Here is a 19,880-nt window from a genome sequence, read left to right on the forward strand (position 1 = left end):
AGAAAACAACAGAATGACATTGAATAGGGATAAATGCCAAGTTCTGCACCTAGAAAAAAGAAACCAAATGCACAGTTACAAGATGGGGGATACGTGGTTCAACCACACTACAAGCGAGAAGGATCTCGGAATTGCTGTCGATCACAAGCTGAATATGAGCCCACAATGTGATGTGGCCACAAAAAAGGCCAATGCTCTTTTGGGCTGCATTAATAGAAGCATAGCTTCCAAATCCCGGGAAGTACTAGTTCCACTCTACTCAGCACTGGTGAGGCCTCATCTGGAGTACTGTGTCCAGTTCTGGGCACCATACTTTAAGAAAGATGCAGACAAGCTGCGGAGGGTTCAGAGGAGGGCACTGAAGATGATCAGGAGACTGGAAACAAAGCCCTATGAAGAGAGACTGAAAGAACTGGGCATGTTGAGCCTTGAGAAGAGAATACTGAGGGGACATATGATAGCGCTCTTCAAGTACTTGAAAGGTTTTCACAGAGAGGAAGGCCAGGATCTTTTATTTTTATTTTATTTTTTTAACTAACTTTTTCCCATTTATTTGTCTTGTAACACACACTTTCACACCAGTGGGAGTCTGCTTTTAACCTCTACTGAGTAGAGGAGCAGGCACAGGCTAGTCTAGAACAATCTCAAAGATAGACACAAAAAGGGAAAAGAGGCTATGGAAGGACAAGACTCTCCAGTGGTGGTGACCTGCAAGGTGTGTGCAGTGTTTGTTTTCTTGCCTGAGAACAACATGGCCTACACCTGCAACAAGTGCAAGTTGATCACGCTGCTGGAAGAAAAAGTAAGTGGACTGGAGTGGCGACTGTCGACCCTCCGGGGAATAAGAGAACACGAAGCGTTCTTGGACAGAATGGTGGAACTACAGCAGCAAAGGGAAGACCAGAAGCTTGAAGAGCAACAGCAAGATGAGGCAGAAGTGGGAAATGCTGAGGTGAAGAAAAATGGAGTAGAGGATACTCCTTGGAAAAGGGTGACAGTTAGGGGAAGAAGAACTAGACGCCACTCTGCACCAGTGGAAGCAGTGGAGCTGTGGAACCGATTCCAGGTACTTGCGGATGAGACTGGAGGACAGCCTGCAGAGGAAGAATCACAGGGGAACCTGCATGAGAGTGAGCAAGAGGCTGAAGGTCAGTCAAACAGAGGCGATGAAACCCAGACCTACAACAAGAAGAAGAGAAGAGTGGTAGTAGTGGGAGACTCCTTGCTACGTGGGATCGAGACCCAAGTATGTTGCGAAGAACCGTGGACTCGCCAGGTATGTTGTCTCCCGGGAGGACAGATCAGAGACGTGACTGAAAGGTTGCCTGCACTCATAAAGCCCACCGACAGGTATCCCTTTCTTCTCATCCATGTGGGAACAAATGATACTGCCAAGCGGAGCTACGAAGAGATCACGTCAGACTTTGAAGCTTTGGGAAGGAAACTCAAGAACTTTGGGGCCCAGATAGTTTTCTCATCCATCCTTCCAGTAGTTAGAAGAGGGATAGAAAGGGAACGAAAAATACTCGGGGTGAATGACTGGCTACAAAGGTGGTGTCAACGAGAGAGATTTGGATTCTCGGACCAAGGGCTATACTTCCTGGAAGATGGGCTGTTGGCTAGGGACGGGTTGCACCTCACAAAGGCTGGGAAGAATGTGTTTGGCCACATCATGAAGAACTTCATCAGGAGGGCTTTAAACTGAATCCTACGGGGAAGGGAGATGTAATGTTGGGGGTAACAATGGACGTAGGCGCATACACTGCAACGGAGAGAACAGCTTTGATAGCGCCCAACAATAGTCTTCAGACACATGTAGGAAGAAAGCCAGACTATGAAGCACATGGTCTTCGATTTCTATATACTAATGCCCAGAGTATGGGAAACAAACAGAACGAACTTGAACTCTTAATACAGGAGGGAAATTATGACCTGATAGGTATAACTGAGACTTAGTGGGATGACTCTCGTGACTGGAATACAGCAATTGAAGGATATAACTTGTTCACAAAGAACAGGAGAAACAGAAAGGGAGGTGGGGTTGCACTGTATGTGAAAAATACATATCTCTGCACAGAAATACAGGAGGAGGAGCTTGGTAGCCCCATCGAGAGCATCTGGGTTGAAATAAATGGAGCAAAGAATAAAAGCAACCTGGTGGTCGGAGTCTACTACCGGCCACCCAATCAAGGAGAAGACAAGGATGAAACTTTTGAAAAGCAAATAGCCAATGTTTTAAGGAAACATGATGTAGTAGTAATGGGGGACTTCAATTTCCCCGATATTTGTTGAGAGACAAATTCTGCAAAACATGGCCCCTCCAGGAAATTCCTGACTTGTGTGGCAGATAACTTCGTCCTACAGAAAGTAGAGGAAGGAACTAGAGGATCGGCTATCCTTGACTTGATCCTAACCAACAGAGATGACTTAGTGGATCAAGTAGCAGTTACAGGAACTCTGGGGGAAAGCGACCATGTTGTACTTGAGTTCTTGGTTCTAAGGGAAGCAAAAGCCCGAGTGTAGTCAAATGCGTACCCTAGATTTTAGGAAAGCTGATTTTCATAAACTCAGAACAATGATCAGTAAGGTCCCATGGCAAGCGATGCTAACGAGAATGGGTGGGAGCTTTTAAAAAAGGAAATGTCCAGTTCTGGGCACCACACTTTAAGAAGGATGCAGACAAACTGGAGAGAGTTCAGAGGAGGGCAACAAAGATGATCAGGGGACTGGAAACAAAGCCCTGTGAAGAGAGACTGAAAGAACTGGGCGTGTTTAGCCTTGAGAAGAGAAGACTGAGGGGAGATATGATAGCACTGTTCAAGTACTTGAAAGGTTGTCACCGAGAAGAAGGCCAGGATCTCTTCTTGATCATCCCAGAGTGCAGGACACGGAATAATGGGCTCAAGTTACAGGAAGCCCGATTCCGGCTGAACATCAGGAAAAACTTCCTGACTGTAAGAGCAATACGACAATGGAACCAGTTACCTGGGGAGGTGGTGGGCTCTCCCACACTGGAGGCCTTCGGGGCGAGGTTGGACAGCCATTTGTCGGGGATGCTCTGACTTGGATTCCTGCATTGAGTGGGGGGTTCGACTCAATGGCCTTGTAGGCCCCTTCCAACCCTACTGTTCTATGATTCTATGATTCTATGATCTCTTCTTGATCATCCCAGAGTGCAGGACACGGAATAATGGGCTCAAGTTACAGGAAGCCCGATTCCAGCTGAACATCAGGAAAAACTTACTGACTGTTAGAGCAATATGACAATGGAACCAATGACCTAGGGAGGTGGTAGGCTCTCCCACACTGGAGGCGTTCAAGATGAGGCTGGACAGCCATCTGTCAGGGATGCTCTGACTTGGATTCCTGCATTGAGCAGGGGGTTGGACTCGATGGCCTTGTAGGCTCCTTCAAACCCTTCTGTTCCATTCCGTTCCGTTCCATTCCAGGTGCCTCAGCTACTGCTGCCACTAGAATAAACCCTCTCTATCTGAAAGAGTCTCAGTAGCCTTAGAGGCAACCTTTCAGAAAGAACAAAAAATAAGATGTTTATCAACAGATATTACTTACAGACAAGAATAAAATGCCACTCTTCAATTAATAGTTTTAGATGGCTTGAAGGTTCTTAAATTAAATATGGTTGCTTACCATTCCTAAGCTGAATCTTTCCCAGCTAAATAAAATCTCAATAGCTTTTCCTTCAGATCAGATTTCACTAAGCTCCACCCTGCAAACAGGAACAGGTTTAGGAATTTCCCTAAACTTCCTTACAAACAGGAACAGATACTGTACACCAGTCTTCCACTACCTCCAGTTCTTCTCCCTTCTTCTGGCTTCTAGGGTGATTCAGATGTTTCAGGGACTGCTGAAGTTCCCTCTGGTCAGACATAAAATAGGAACCTAAAAGATATTATGTATAATTTGGTTTGCTTATAAAAAAATGGTTTCATATAATAAATTTCAAAGTATCATTTATTCAGACAGTAATTACATATTTAGTAACTGAGTTTACTTTTTGGCGTTTTTAATTTTAATGATAATTTTATGAGCAAACCAAGTTATGCATAATATTTTTTGTGTGCCTACAGCAGTCTTCCCAAACCTGGTGCCCTACAGATGTTTTGGACTACAACTCCTAGTATTCCTGACCATTGGCCATGCTGCCTAGGCTGATAAGAGCTGAAGTCCAAAACATCTGGAGGGGACCAGGTTGGGAAAGGCTGCCGTAAAGCAACCAAGTAACTTTAGATCTGTAAAGAGTACTACAAAAATAGATATTTGTATTTTTCCATTTTTCCCAACATTCCCATGTTTTTCCAGAAAACCCCTGGAAACAAACCCTTTTTCCCCCTGGCTTCAAAATGTTCAGAAGTGTTACATTTGTACTCAGTCCCCTCCCCTCTCTTAATATTTAGTCCATCTGTTCTACTTTTGATCCAGTCTCATTGCAATGGATCCTGTCAATAATGGTTGGGGGCAAGGCCTGCCTAGAGAGGTTTCCTGAGGAAGGGACTTGGCTTTATACATGGGACCAGAAGCTGTTGAATGAATTCCTGCTGCTTGAAGATGCTGCCCTTTTAGCCGCTGGTGAGCCTCTTTGAAGAGGAGGAGGAAGCTGCTAGAAAAGCTGCTGCTTTTATGGGGTGCTGGAAGAGGGGCATGGAGGTCTTCCTTCTTGCATTTGGGAGAAGAGCATTTTCTTGTCCTGCTGCCACATGATGGGGAGGAGGGAGGTTTGTGCCTCTAGCAGAAAAAGAGCAAGGGGGCAGTTTAACAGATGGTCACTCAGCGCATTAGATCAGTAGTATCTAGTACTGCTGTGGAGCTCATTTCGCATCTCATTTATTTGTCTGTCTGTCTGTCTGTCCGTCCGTCCATCCATCCATCCATCCATCCATCCATCCATCCATCCCATTCCTGTATGGCCCTTTAGCCAAAGCTCTAAGGGTGGTTTACAAGAGACATGGTTTTCATGGTGTTTTTTAAATATATCTTCAGAAATGAAACTGGCAGGCTTCTCATAAAAACTTTGAGTTTTTACTATTTTAACTTTACTATTCTATGATTCTATGACTTCATTTTACAAAGAAAGGTAGGTGATATTGCTTATTGGGCCAATGCCACTTCTTGCAGCCTTTAACGTCATACAGAAAACAAAGTCTTGGGAAATGAAGATTACTAAAACACAGGCATGACGATTATTTCCATTCTGTTGTTTCTGTAACAGCAGTTATCAGCCCCATACAAGCATTGCATTATTTGTTTTCCAGGATCGGCATGGCAGCAACTTTCTCTTTCTTGTACAAATGTGAATGCTTTGCCCATTTTCCAGTACTGCTCCTTCTATAGCAGAAATAGAAAATGATTTTTAATATACTTTTTAAACTGGCATATATGGTATGAAGATGAAAGAACTGAAGTCAACATCTGTGGTGGTACCACCAATTATGCTAGTGCTATTTAGTATTGGGTGCTAATATAGCAGGAGAACAGAGAGGCTGCTGAAATGTTCGCTGCAGAGATGAAAGGAAAGCAGCAAATGCTGAACAAGCCAGCCAGAAATGCTTCCAGGAGTTGGTAAACTAGTTTAGAATGAAAGTCATTCTCATCTAACCTCTGAATATGTTCACTTGGACATAATCTGCAGTGAGATGAGCGGGACTACCATGCATTATGTTTAGGATCATGTGTAACATGTCTGATACGAAGCATTCTTAAGAATTTCTATCGAATCCAATAGCACTTCAGAGCACATGTGTCTAGAACAGAAGTGTAGAACTAGGACTTCTGGATGCGCCTGTGTGGTCTTAAAGTCTTTGAATTTGTTGTTTTTAATCTTTTTGTTTTTAATCTTTTTGTTTTTAAATGCTGAGCCTTTATTCCTAGACAGTATATTGTAAATATTGTAACTTCTCTGGCTAAGTAAATGTTAAAAGTTTACAATGAAAATAGGTGCATTTATAAAGGTGGGTTTTGGGGTGGTGTTTTTTACATGTTCATATCTTAGTAGCAACTTGTCATGGCAAAGAAGTTTGAGTTGATGGTCAAACCACTACTATTTAATAAGCTTACATTGCAATCTGTGCTGCTTTAAGTAAAACGTCATAACCAGGCCTTTTGTTTCATGAAATGCACAAATGTTTTCTTTTCTAGTCTCAAATGCAAACCCAGGTACAGCAGGTGGGAATTGTACCCACACCGGCAATGACAACAGGGCCAACAGCTGATCCTGAGAAGCGCAAACTTATTCAGCAACAATTAGTTCTGCTACTCCATGCTCACAAGTGTCAGAGACGAGAACAAGCCAATGGAGAGGTGCGGCCTTGTGCTCTTCCCCACTGCCGAACCATGAAAAATGTCCTCAATCATATGACACATTGTCAAGCTGGAAAGGCCTGTCAAGGTAAGAGCAGGTGGTTGAAATGTCCCAAAGTCCATTATGCATTCTTTTTTCCCCAGCTTCTGCATGATTGTGTGCCATGCTTGGATCAGTGAAGCTGGGCAGAGGGTGAATGTGAAGCCTCCTTTATGTATGGGTGGCATGGCCAAGGTTCATCATAACAAGAGACACTCCCCTACTTCCAGACTGGGCTGATCAGGGCTTCTGGCTTGGGGATTAAAGTAATATGTGGTTTAGTCCCATATTGCTTTGATAATACTGAAGCTCTCATCATACCTTCTCAGAATAGTCCCAGGTGCTACTCCGGTTAGTGGGAAGCAGGCTGTTTAAAAAATACTGATTTGGAGAGTGCCTCAAGGAATACCATGCAGCCTAAGCAGGAGGCTTTTAGAGTTTCTCTCAGAAGGGTTCAAAGCTAGTAACAAACTTGCAGCTAGAAACAGGTGGAAGATTCATCCAGATCATGTTGGGAATGTTTTGGAAAAATGAGCCAGTTAGGGTGACTCAGCCCCACCCGCCATCACAGAGTTGGAGCGGGGCTTTGGAGGCCATCTGGTCCAACCCCCTGCTTTATGCACTAAATCCAGAGCTAGAGCAAGCTCAGCAGAAGGCTCTCTGGCCTCTGTTTGGAGGCCTTCCGTGAGGGAGACCCCCTCCCCCGTCTAAGTAATTAGCTCCATTGTGGCACTGCTCTTACCATTAGGAAGTTACTCCTGATGTTCAGCTGAAATCTGCCTCCTCTAATTTACTCCCATTAGCTCCAGTCCTGCCCTCTGGAGTAGTAGAGAACAAGTCCTTCCTCTTTTCTTTGTGGCAAACCTTCAGATATTTGAAGAGTGCCATCATGTCCCCTCACCAAGCTAAACATACCCAGTTCCTCCCATTTTTCCTCACAAGACGTGTTTCCCATACCTCTGACCATCTTCATTGCCCTTCTCTGAATTCATTCCAGTTTGTCTATGTCCTTCCTGAAATACAGTGCAGAGAGCTAGATACAGTACTCTAGATCAGAGGTGGGCAGAAGGTAGATGTCCACATGTTTGGGACTTCATCTCCCAGAAGCCCATGCCAACATGGCCAGTGGTTAGGAATGATGGGAGTTGAAATGCGAAACATCTGGGGATCTGCTTTTTGCCCACCCCTGCTGTAGAAGAAGTGTAACTTGTGCAGAATAAAGTGGATCTGTTTGTTACTTTCTGTGACTTGGAAACTATGGTTCTATTAATGCTGCCTAAAATCACATTATCTTTTTTGCAGCTGCATCACACTGCTGACTCATATTCTGCTTGCAATCAACTGCAATCCCATGAACGTTTTCACATATACTACTTATTTTTATTTAGTCATTTATTACATTTCTATACAGCCCAATAGTCGAAGCTCTCTGCAACAGAACTTTACATTTGAGTCTGTTGAATTGCATTTTATTTTATTTTTTTAGTTTCAGTCCAGCTTTTGGTTCCATCACGGTAATTTTAAATTTTATTTGTCTTCTAAGATCTTAGTTATCCTTCCCAGTTTTGTGCTGTCTGCAAATTTGATAAGAATATTAACTAATAAGATAACTTGCAAGCTCTTCCCCCTTTCACAGGAGAAGAAAGATATGTTCTCCATTCAGTATGTATATGCCTGAGCTGGAGGTCTTTTCTGGAAGACTGCAAGATGGAAAGCACTCTTTAAGATAAATTTTGAAGCTCCATCTAATGTCCTAAATTTATATTATATTAATTTATTTGAAATATTAGTAGGCTGCCATTTAAGGTTAAAAAAGTTCCCAGGGCAGCAGGAGGCAAGCCCCCAAGGAAGTCATAAGATAGAATTATAGAATCATAGGGTTGGAAGGGATCTATAAGACCATCGAGTCCAACATTGAGATAGGAGGCTGCAGTGGAAAGCTTTTATGTTGTTAGAGCCATATTATTCTGAATAGGTGACGCTGAAGATCAGACATGAGATGAGAAGAAACTAGCACCAACCCTTGAAATAGTTGAAGGGCTGCTGCACAAATAATGGAGCAACCTTTTCTGTTGCTTCAGAGGGGGCGACCTGAACCAGTGGTTTCAAAGTACAAGAAAGGGGATTTTGTCTCAACATTAGGACAAGCTTTCTGGTGGTATGCACTGTTTGACAGACTGCCTTGAAAGGTGATGGACTCTTCTTCATTAGAGGCTTGATAGCCACCTATCAGAGATGCTGTAGCAGTGGATTTCTTGTGTCAGCACGGGGTTGGACTACATGGCCTTTGAGGTTCCTTCCCACTCTGTTCTAAGCAAGATGTCACTGACATATCTTGCAAGTGGCAGTGGTAATTCTGGTGAAATTTCTGCTCAGCCATTGCTACAAAAATTGCAGCTAGGGGACACCTCTTGCTCAGACGGTGGAGCACTGACTCGTCATATAATAGATAGGCTGCAGGGGTAGCTTTTTCTTTGTTAGAGCCATATTAATCTGAATAGAAGAAGGTGAGGATCAGACATGAAATGAGAACTTCCATCTTTTGTCACCACTATTTGCCTCAGTTCCTCAGACTCCCTTTCTGAAAACATCAGTTCAGGCACAGGTATCTGTCCTGTATCTTCTGCAGTGAAGACAAATGAGAACAACCCATTCAGGTTTCCCTGCAATCCTTTTGTCCTCCTTTAGTACTCCTTTAACTCCATTGTCATCCAAAGGTCCAACTGCCTCCTTAGCTGATTTCCTGCTTCTGATATATTTAAAGAATGTATTGTTGGCCTTGATGTTGTTAGCAATATGCTCCTCAAAAGGGTTTTTTGCGTCTCTTATTGTCTGCTTGCATCTCCTTTGTGCAAGCTTGTGCTCCCTTTTGTTTTCCTTACTTGGGCAAGACTTCCATTTTCTGAAGGAAGACCTCTTTTCCATATTAGCTTCCGTGACACTGTTTGTTAACCATGCCAGTGACCTCTTGGATTTGGTACTACCTTTTCTAACCTGTGGTATACATTTTAGCTGAGCCTCTGTTGTTATGGTTTTGGATAACTTCTAAGCATTTTCAAGGGATTTAACCCTCTTGACTCCCCCTTTCAACTTCCTTTTCACCAGGGGCCTGTCTACATGGGAGGTTTTCCCCAATTCTTCTGTGGCTTAAAGTTGTTAGGGACACATCATCATCATCATCATCATCATTATTATTATTATTATTATTATTATTGCATTTATATCCCGCCATTTTTCCTCTTGCAAGGAACCCAAGGCGGCTTACATTATCCTCCTCCTCTCTGTTGTATCCTCACAACAACAACCCTGTGAGGTGGGTTGGGCTGAGAGTCTGTGACTGGCCCAAAGTCACCCAGTGAGCTTCCATGGCCAAGTGGGGACTAGAACCTAGATCTCCCGGCTCCCAGTCCGTCACTCTCACCACTACACTCACTGGCTCTCCATGATATCATCATGATATCATGATACCATGATATCATCATCATGATATCCACATGATATTGTGGCCAATCCTCAGCCAACCGGCTGCATCTCTCCTGAAAAGCTGCACTTTCTGAAAGTCCTTTTACTCTGTAGTTTTTACTTAAAGCGGCTCCCAAGCAGTTCTCTTGCAGTATGCCCCATCCCGCTGCGTTAAATCCTGGCCATGCCTCTGTGACGTGGCTGTGACCTGGCAGTGAGGTGGTCAAGGGGAGAGGCCGCCCTTTCCCCCTCCCCATTCACTCTTTTTCCCCATCGGCACTACTATCACCAGTTGTATCTACTCTGCCGTTCTCATTCATAAACGCTTCTGGGCTTGCTAGGAGCCAGAAACCCTTCCGCTGTCTGGTTAGGAAAAGAAGAAAAGAGAGAGAGAGAGAGATGGGAGTGGGGCGAAGTGAGACATTGGCACTTCCTTTAGTAGACATAGGAAGCGGAATTTTTTTTTCAGAACTAGTGGTCAAACGTTAAGTAACTCCCCACTTGTATCCACCTCCTTGGAATGAACTTCAGTAACCCCTCGGGGTGCCTGAGGAGAACCACCTACTCCAGACTCTTCTTCCCTCAGCTGCTGCTGCCTCGCTTCCTCCATTCTTCTTGCTCCCATCACAACAGTGCCCACAGCTCTTCTTCCCTTCACCCCCCTCAAAGCAACAACAAACACACCAAAATACATGCTGGCTCCATCTCCTTAAAAAAAAGGGGAAAAAAGGCACCTTTTCTTTGAGAATCTGTAGCGTCTTTTTCCCATTGAGAAAATCGGAGCCATGCTGCTATTTTCTCCCTTAAAGGCACAGTTTCACCATTGTGATGGGTCAGGATAGTGGTTTGACTCATTCATAAAATGCAGGCTGTTTTCTCCATTCATAAAAGCACAGTTTTAATCTTACATATCTCAGTGCTGGATGAGAGTCTCTGTGAAGCCACCACTGTGTGCATGTTCACTCAGAAGTGAGTTTTGCTCCCCAGTAAGAAGTAAAACTCGCTCCCCTGCAGTCTCAAGCAGGGGAGTAAGCCCCACTGAATTCAGTGGGACTTACTTTCAAGTAAGCCTTCATGGGGATCATGCTGCGAGGTTTGCTTTTTCTTGAGATACAGGACAGGATTCACCTCAGTGCTGGATGAGAGGGGAGAGGTGTGTGGTAAACTACAGGGTCTTAATTCAGCACTTCCAGTAAACTTCCCCGAGCAAGGGACCAACTCTCTTATTCGCTGAGCAGCACCTACAAGGTTGATGATATTTTTCTGGATGAAATCAGCTTTGGCTCATCAGGGGCACACAAAGCAAGAAAAGTCAGGGTTTAGGTAGAGCATACATGGCTTTTCTTGCTCCATGTGCCGCTGACGGACCAAAGCCGATTTCATGAAAAACTGGATAATACTCCAGTGTACTTCTCCCCCAGTTCCCTCATTTTCGAGAAGTTTCCTCTTTTGAAGTCAAATGTGACTGTGTTGGACTTCCTTGGCAATTTGCCACTTAAATATATATTAAATTTGATAGCACTGTGGTCACTGTTTCCAATTGGTTCAAGAACATCTACATCTCATACTAGACCTATCCACAGAGACTATGAAGAAGCAGAATAGGGTCCCTATCGCCAACATTTGCTGCATCATGGAGAAAGCAAGAGAATTCCAGAAAAACGTCTATTTCTGCTTCATTGACTACGCTAAAGCCTTTGATTGTGTGGATCACAACAAACTGTGGCAAATTCTTAAAGTGATGGGAGTACCAGACCACCTTACCTGTCTCCTGAGAAACCTGTACGAGGGTCAAGAAGCAACAGTAAGAACCAGACATGGAACAACCGATTGGTTCAAAATTGGGAAAGGAGTACGACAAGGCTGCATATTGTCACCCTGCTTATTTAACTTATATGCGGAGTACATCATGAGAAATGCCGGGTTGGATGAATCAGAGGTCGGAATTAAGATTGCTGGGAGAATTATCAACAACCTCCGATATGCAGACAATACCACCCTAATGGCAGAAAGTGAAGAGGATCTCAAGAGCCTCTTGTTGAGGGTGAAAGAGGAGAGTGCAAAAGCTGGTTTGAAACTCAACATTAAAAAAACGAAGATCATGGCATCTGGCCCCATCACTTCCTGGCATATAGAAGGGGAAGAAATGGAAGCAGTGACAGATTTTACTTTCTTGGGCTCCAAGATCACCGCAGACGGTGACTGTAGCCATGAAATTAAAAGACGCTTGCTCCTTGGGAGGAAAGCTATGGCCAACCTAGACAGCATAGTCAGAAGCAGAGACATCACCTTGCCGACAAAGGTCCGTCTAATCAAAGCTATGGTTTTCCCAGTAGTAATGTATGGCTGTGAGAGCTGGACTATAAGGAAGGCTGAGCGCCGAAGAATCGATGCTTTCGAACTGTGGTGCTGGAGAAGACTCTTACGAGTCCCCTGGACTGCAAGGAGGTCCAATCAGTCCATCCTAAAGGAAATCAACCCTGAGTGCTCATTGGAAGGACAGATAATGAAGCTGAAGCTCCAATATTTTGGCCACCTAATGCGAAGAGAAAACTCCCTGGAAAAGACCCTGATGCTGGGAAAGACTGAAGGCAAAAGGAGAAGGGGACGGCAGAGGATGAGATGGCTAGATAGCATCACTGATGCAATGAATATGAACTTGAGCACGTCCGGGAGAGAGCGCAGGACAGGAAGGCCTGGCGTGCTATGGTCCATGGGGTCACGAAGAGTCGGACACGACTGAACGACTGAACAACAACAACAACTTATAACTGATACTCAAGCGATCGTCGGTCCAGCCACACAAACAGCCCACTTAGTCCGCTGCAGGGGTCCTTATTTTTTCTGCAGAGTATCGTTTTCTGCAACAGTCAAGGAAGGACTGAGTGGGAAGGCACTTGCCTCACTCCTCTCAGCATGTGCACAGTGCAGGAACCTTGAGGGAGAAGGCTGTGAGCAACTGGCGCTCGATTTGTGCAGTAGGAAGTTTCCACCGACCTCAAGATTTGACATGGGCCCTGATTTGGCACTTCAGAAAACAGCCTGATTCAGCGGCTGTCCATTTCAACTTGGGTATCTGTTTGTCAAAGGTGGATGAGGTTTGTATGCATACTACCCCTTGAAGAGGGGATTATGTCTGCCAAATTTCAGAAAATTGCAGTGGTTTTTGCGCTGTGCATCTTTTAGTTTTTTTTCTAAAGGGACTGCCGATAACTTTTTAATCTCTTGGTAGAATTGGGTGAAATTTTCAGGGGTTCTTGCCCCTCCTGAGATGATCAAGCTTGCCAAGTTTCAAATGAATAGGTGCAGGTATTTTTGTGCAAGAGCAGCGTTTACATTTTGAGGATATCCCACAAAGAACTTATCCCCATATGTTCCTTGTGGACTGTTGTTCTGAAAATGACAGCATTTTCAGCGATTTATTAAAAGTAGGTGCAGCCATTTATGTAGAAGGGCAGTCCTCAAATTGTGTGTGTTTGCTTCCCTTTCCCTCCCCCTGTGTTTTTTTGAGAAATTTGTATAAAAATGGCACACATTTTAGAGGTGTCTCCAGGCAAGAACCTGCAAAGTTTCAGAAGGATAGGTAAAACCTGGTAGCATTGGAAGAATGGGTCCCCCAAAGCATAGTGATTGGAGAGCCCCTGGTAAAATGTGCCCTATGATTAGAAGATAGACTGTCATTCAACCCCTCTCCCTGCCATCAGCATTTAAAGAAACAAAAGCAAAAGGCGCTATTTTTTGGAACATGCCTTTCCAAAGCCAAATTGCAAATAAAGCCTTGTGCAGCATCCAGCTTTGTTTCTAGTCACTTTGGAGGGAAGTCTGCTTCACCTTGGGAAGCCTGAGAAATGGTTCAAAGGGGCCTGATTCAGTTGGGCTTGGGCCACATCCAGTGCACATCCTTAGTTTCCCAGTTGTGTTCTGTACAGGCACAGAATTCATAAAAGACCACTTTAGAGAATATAAGTTACAGGTCATCCACCTGCCTTTTCTGTTTCTATTAGCAATAGCAGGATAAATACTGGCAGCAGGAAGGCTTTGAGAACTTCTTCTTCACAGTCTATCTCAAAACCTGATTCTTTTCCCACAGTGCACTTTACAGTCCATCCTTCAAGGGGGACAGAGGGAAGGGGGAAACAGGTCCCTGGCCCTGCATTCCAGGACAGCCTCTTGGGCATAATTTCTTCCTCCTGAGGCATTCCAGAGTAAAACCCCTTGCCTCAGCTGAGGGTGCATTTCCGCATATGTTGTTCTGGACTAAATTGACTTGTTCCATTTGGGAGGCTGTTGGTGAACTTTAATCAGTTCAGTCCTTTTCTTTAATGCAACTTATTGTCCCTGCATGGTGGGGGAGTACTGCTTTGGTATGACCTGTCTTGTGGAGTGGCACCTAAGACAGTTTGGAGCACAGCCAGCTGGGAACTCGTCTGTGAGTTGTCCTTCTCAGATTCTCTCCAGCCTATGCATTTTTAACAGCAGGGTTTGGACTTGTCATAACATCTTGGAGTATTACCCAAGCATAGTGCTTTTCTCTGCACTGTAGTTTTTGGACTTGAAAATGATACTTCTTCCTTCGGGCTATTCCTTGCTCTGGAACTGTTTGTCTAGGAGCATCAAGCTTGGGGATCCTGTGGAGGGAGGAGAGTCTCTCCACGATATCCACACCGTTCTACTTCACAATATTCACCTTCGTTTTCTCAAGTTATACTTATTCAGGAATTAATAGTTAATGCAGGGTGTTTGCTGCTTTGGATGAATGGGAGAGTCAGAGTTTGCAGGAGGGAGCATGGTGTTCTGAGAGATGGCCTCCAGTCACTTTTTGTTGTGCACTCTGCTTTCTGTTGTGCAGCTGCAATTGCAGTATCAGTGGATTTAAGATCAGTTGATGTTTTTATTTATTTTATTTATTAAATTTATTAATCGCCCATCTGGCTGGTCACCCAGCCACTCTGGGCGATGTACAGCATATAATAAAACAGTTTAAAACAATAAAATTCTACAATAAAAACTTTTTCTAAAATACCCTAACCCTAAAGTGTTCTCTTGCTAATAAGTCTGAGGTTTAATTTTTCTGTTGTGGGTGGCATCTCTGGAACTTAAAAGTATATATCTTAGTTCTTCAATGTATAGGAATTAAATGTCTAGACATTTCTGTCCATCATCAAGTTTATGACACAATGATCATGGAGGGTGGGGTTAATGTTAATGATTTTCTTTAATTTTAATTTTGCTATTTAAGTGTCTTTACATGTGATCTTTTCCTCCCACTGCAGCTTTAGAAATTAGTTGTTTTGTGAATTACATACCTCTGCTAGGAGGCCTTTGGGGCACAGGGTCCTTTTTTAGGAAATGCAGGAATTCAGGTCATCTTACCTAGTGTAGCAAGTGAAACTTATGACTTCTGCACCAATGCGGAATGCCTCCTGCTTTATTGTCTTCTGTTTTCTTCTCAGTGATATTCTTTGTTCACAGACATGAGCTTTCCAGCGACTACTGCAACATTTGGTGAATAGGTGACTTGGAACGTGGAATTGAGATTACTGAAATGATAAAAGGGTTAGCTTATGGCTTTTCTCCTTATCCTAGTTGCCCATTGTGCATCATCACGTCAGATCATATCCCACTGGAAGAATTGTACACGGCATGATTGCCCCGTGTGTCTCCCATTGAAAAATGCCAGTGACAAGAGAAACCAACAACGTAAGTAGTCAGTTCAGTTGAAGAACTAATGTACAGAGAGGGAGAAATGCTCTTTAAATGTTTTCCTACAGATTTACGTTGGCAGACATACTTGCGATCTTCTGCCCTGAATAATTCCATTGTAAAGATTTAGTGGGCTAATTCCCCTTCTGAAAATTCTGATTTGGTATGTAGTTAACCTGCTCTAATAAAATGAGGTTATCAGAGCAAGAATGCATAAAACTTGAGTATTTAGAAAGCATTTGTATTGGCCATACATAGCCTTAAATATTATTTATTTATTTATTTATTTAAAGTATTTATACCCCGCTCTTCAGTCAGAAGAGCTCTCCAGGTGACTTACAGATCACAACCCCTGCCCTCAGGCTTACGATCTAAAAAGGAACGACACAAAAGGAAATGGATAATGACCCCATCCCATGAGCAGATGGTCCTGCTGTTCTTCCTCACCAAGCAGTTTGGTTCCAGTGGTCTTGGTGAGGGGGGAAAGATGGCCCCGCCCAGCTGGTGAGAGCAGCAGCAAGTAGAGGTGACAGTTCTTCTTTGTGATCTCTGTCCATCACACAGATGGGCTCTGCGTCGGTGTGGAGCCTCGATTTGGGAAACTTCTAAAGCTGAGAAAGTTTTGGCGGGACCCCTCCCCCACCATTCCATCGCGCATGTCCGGAGGGATTCCCGCCTATTCCCTCAGTTCTTCAACCACCAACTGTGGTGCCTCGTTGGGTCTTCGTCTGTTTTGGACTACATTTTTGGCAAGCATGCGGGCTGAGATTTTATTCTGTCTGTACCTCTTCCTATCGTTCTTTCTTGCTTTTCATTATTATTTTTATTTGCTGTTATTTTTCTTCTTTCTGAAGAGAGTGATCCGTAGATCGCGCACTATCTGCCCCAGGGCGTATGGCCTTGAAAGCACCCTTTCGGAAGTGCTCGCAGTGTGGGAGTAAATTCCCACCTTCAGATTGGCATTCCCTCTATCTTCTCTGCCTTGGAGAGGGGCACGTAGTGGAGGCCTGCTCATTCTGCCAAGGTTTTTCTAAACAAGCCTGTAAAATTGGGCCGACAGGCTGCGAGCAGAACTTTGGAAGCGGATGTTGGCTGCTGTTGAAACCTCTAAAACTATAATGGCGCAACCCTCCACCTTGGGGAAAGTGTTTCACAGGGGAGAGGGGACAGAAAAAGCACAGCCTCCTGTTTCTCCCTCTGTGCCAGCTCTAACCATGGGCAGGACAGAGAAGCCACTTACTCTCGGGAGATCTCTAACGCTGTCTACAGTGGAAAAAGTTGTTGAAAAAGGCTCGAAGGCCTAAGACCACGGAGTCAGAGAAAAAGAAGAGAAAGAAGGTGACAGATGAGAGAACGTTTTTAACGTAGAATTTTATTGTTTTAAACTGTTTCTATGATTGTACATCGCCCAGGGTGGCTGGGTGACCAGCCAGATGGGCGATCAATAAATTTAATAATAAATAAATAAATAAGTCGCATATGAAGCGTTCAGACCTTCTTCCGCCACTGCCTCTGCTGAACTCATCAATACCGATAAGATCCGAGTTGGTGCCAAGACACGGTACAGAGGAAGTGTTGATACTGAGGGTCGACATTGTACAAATAGCCTCAACGTCTGAGGGTGAAATCTACCATTCCACTCCACTGTGTGAGAGACGGCAAGACACTACCCTACCTCCTTACTTACCTCGGCATTGGGACTCACCCGATTCTAGAGCTTCATGCTATCCTTGGGACCATAGGTTGGACTCAGCTTGTGCACCTTGTCATCGATCTTGTTCATCGATGTTGGATTGGGAGAGATGCTCGGAGTGGTTGCTCCCTCCTAGACCTACCTATTACTGGGATGATTGGAGACAGAGACAAGACAACCGCTTCTGTCCTCATATGGACATGGACTCTCGTCGCCCTAGATCCATCCTGACAGCGACTTTATCATGTCCCCCTACGGAGGCAATGCCTCAGGCTCAACACTAAGAAGACTCTGATTCACTTCAGCAAATGCCGCCACCATTACTGCCAAGGCAGACCCAGCTTTTCACCGTTCCACAAGATGCCCTTTCAGCACTTTCTGACAGGCGGGAGGAGGCGGTCCCTTCTCTGCCGGGAACATCACCATATTCTGCTACTGATGACTATCAGTCGGATTCTGCCTCATACTCCTCTATTGCGCCATCAGTTTCTTCTCTGGGTGGAGCAGTAGGATCGCAGTACCCGATTTCACCTTCTGAAGATTTAGGCCATTTCTCTGAATAAATCTTGAGAATGGCGCAGTCTTTAGGGACAGAAACGCAACAACCCGTTGAATGCCTGAAGGACCCGGTATTTGATGTTGTTAATGTTGCGACTGCAATGCCAGTCGCCATCCCTTCCGACATTGTTGCAGACTGTGAAACAACCGTGGAAGACCCCAGCATCTATGACACCCACTTCAAAAAGCTGTAGGTTGGCCAATTTGTCTCTAGAAGCCAGATCGTGTATTGAAGATCTTCCATTTTACAGCACTGGTTTATTTAATGCGACCACGATGAAGCTACGGACTTGGTCCAAAAAGCGAAGGCCACAGCCAAGAAGAGGGGACTTGCTCAAGCCCCAACTTAGTTCAAGCCTCGGCGCTGATTTCGTCAGCCCGTTTTTCAACAGCAGAGGCAACAGGGAGATCAGTACCACAGACAACAAGGCTAACATCCCTCTGTCCTGAGGAGACAATATCCACCATCCAAGTTCTGCTCCACTCGTTGCAAGTCCGATCCGGGTGGCAAGAATCATCTTTGACTTGAGGACAAAATGCCTCCATTCACCGACCACTCCTCAAAAATTTGGGACTCGCCTCTCTGTTTTTCCCAGCATGGACATAAATCACATCAGATTTTTGGGTACTGTCAATAATCAGCAAAGGATACAGGATCAAGTTCAACACCCTCCCTCCCTTCGTTACGGTCAGGTCAATGCCACCATCGGCTGTCTTGGAAGCAGAGGTGGCATTACTACTGGAGAAGGGTGTGATCCAGCTAGTATCACCTCATCAACGTCTCCAGGGTTTTTATTCCCAATACTCTGCAGTACCGAAAAGGGATGGAGGGCTACGCCCAATCCTGGACCTGCGGGACATGAATTCCTTCATTACACCAAGGAAATTCCATATGGCCACGTTGACTACAATACTTCCGATGTTTCAGAGAGGAGACTGGTTTGCACCCGTTGACCTCAAAGACGCATATTTTCACATTGCAGTTGCAAAATCGAGTCAACGTTACCTTCATTTTACCGTTGAAACACAGGCGTACCAGTTCTGCTTCCTCCCCTTCGGCCTCTCCACAGCACCGAGTCTTTACAAAGTGCATGGCAGTGATTTGTGCTCACCTTTGACTGTGAGGAGTGACTCTCTTTCCTTATATTGACGATTGGCTCATAGTGGCACCCTCATGATGGGACCTCCTCCATTCTGTGTCCCTCACTTGCGATCTCCTAGCTGCCCTTGGTCTCTACATACATTTTCAGAAGCCTTCTCTGAACCCAACCCAAACCATTCAGTTTATAGGTGCGGTTTTGGACTCCACTCTAGGTCTCGCATTTCTCTCAAGGAACTGGGCGGACGCACTCATGACCTTGGTAGCAGACGTTCTTTGTTTGGATATTGTAACCGCTTCTTTCATCCAGCGGCTACTGGAATTTATGGTGGCTATTGCTGCAGTGATCCCGTTTGCCCGCCTCCAAATGAGGAATCTTCAGTTGTAGTTCAATGATGCGTTCGATCCCTTAAGTGATGCGAGACGCGTTCACCTTTGCATCCCAGAGAAGGTTCAAGAGTTGCTTTGGTGGTGGATCGCCCACACTCTTCTCCTCCCAGGAGTGCCTTTTCACCGAGCTTTGCCTTCCAGGCTTCTCACGATGGACACCTCCCTACAGGGGTGGGGGCACATTGCAGGTCCCTCAAGGTGCAGGGCCTTTAGACTGCATCGGAGAAAGGAAAACATATCAATTATCTCGAGCTGCTCGCAGTCCAGAAAGCACTGAAGGCCTTCGAAGTCGATGTTTTGGGCAGGGTTGTACAGATCGCATCCGACAACATTACCATGGTTTACTATTTGAATAAGCAAGGGGGAATGAAATCCCCTCCTTTAGTCAGACTTACACTGAACCTCCTCAACTGGTGCATTGCGAAGGGAATCTCCTTGATAGCAGTACATGTGGCAGGATCCAACAACGTTCTGGCCGATATGCTCATTTGGTCATGTCAGGTGTCGCACAAGTGGCAGCTCTACTCCGAAGTACTACAGACTCTAACAAATCAGGGGGGAGACCCCCAAATAGACCTGTTTGTGACACAGGACAACAAAGTATGCCGGAAGTATTGCAG

General features: G+C 44.8%; 1 protein-coding gene across 7 annotated transcripts in view; it reads left to right on the forward strand.

Annotated features, from left to right (window-relative positions):
• The window catches only part of CREBBP (CREB binding lysine acetyltransferase), a 153,302-nt gene that overhangs the window by 41,032 nt on the left and 92,390 nt on the right, over nucleotides 1–19,880 (forward strand). For all 7 annotated transcript variants that reach the window (XM_084817897.1, XM_084817900.1, XM_084817898.1 and 4 more), the window contains exons 4-5: nucleotides 6,154–6,403; nucleotides 15,404–15,517. In XM_084817897.1, the coding sequence (XP_084674023.1) occupies nucleotides 6,154–6,403; nucleotides 15,404–15,517 (364 nt within the window). The remainder of the gene's footprint in view (nucleotides 1–6,153; nucleotides 6,404–15,403; nucleotides 15,518–19,880) is intronic.

This window comes from Heloderma suspectum, chromosome 12 (genome assembly GCF_057233095.1).
Source record: "Heloderma suspectum isolate Gila_16-S chromosome 12, 16-S_ref, whole genome shotgun sequence".
Taxonomy (NCBI): domain Eukaryota; kingdom Metazoa; phylum Chordata; class Lepidosauria; order Squamata; family Helodermatidae; genus Heloderma; species Heloderma suspectum.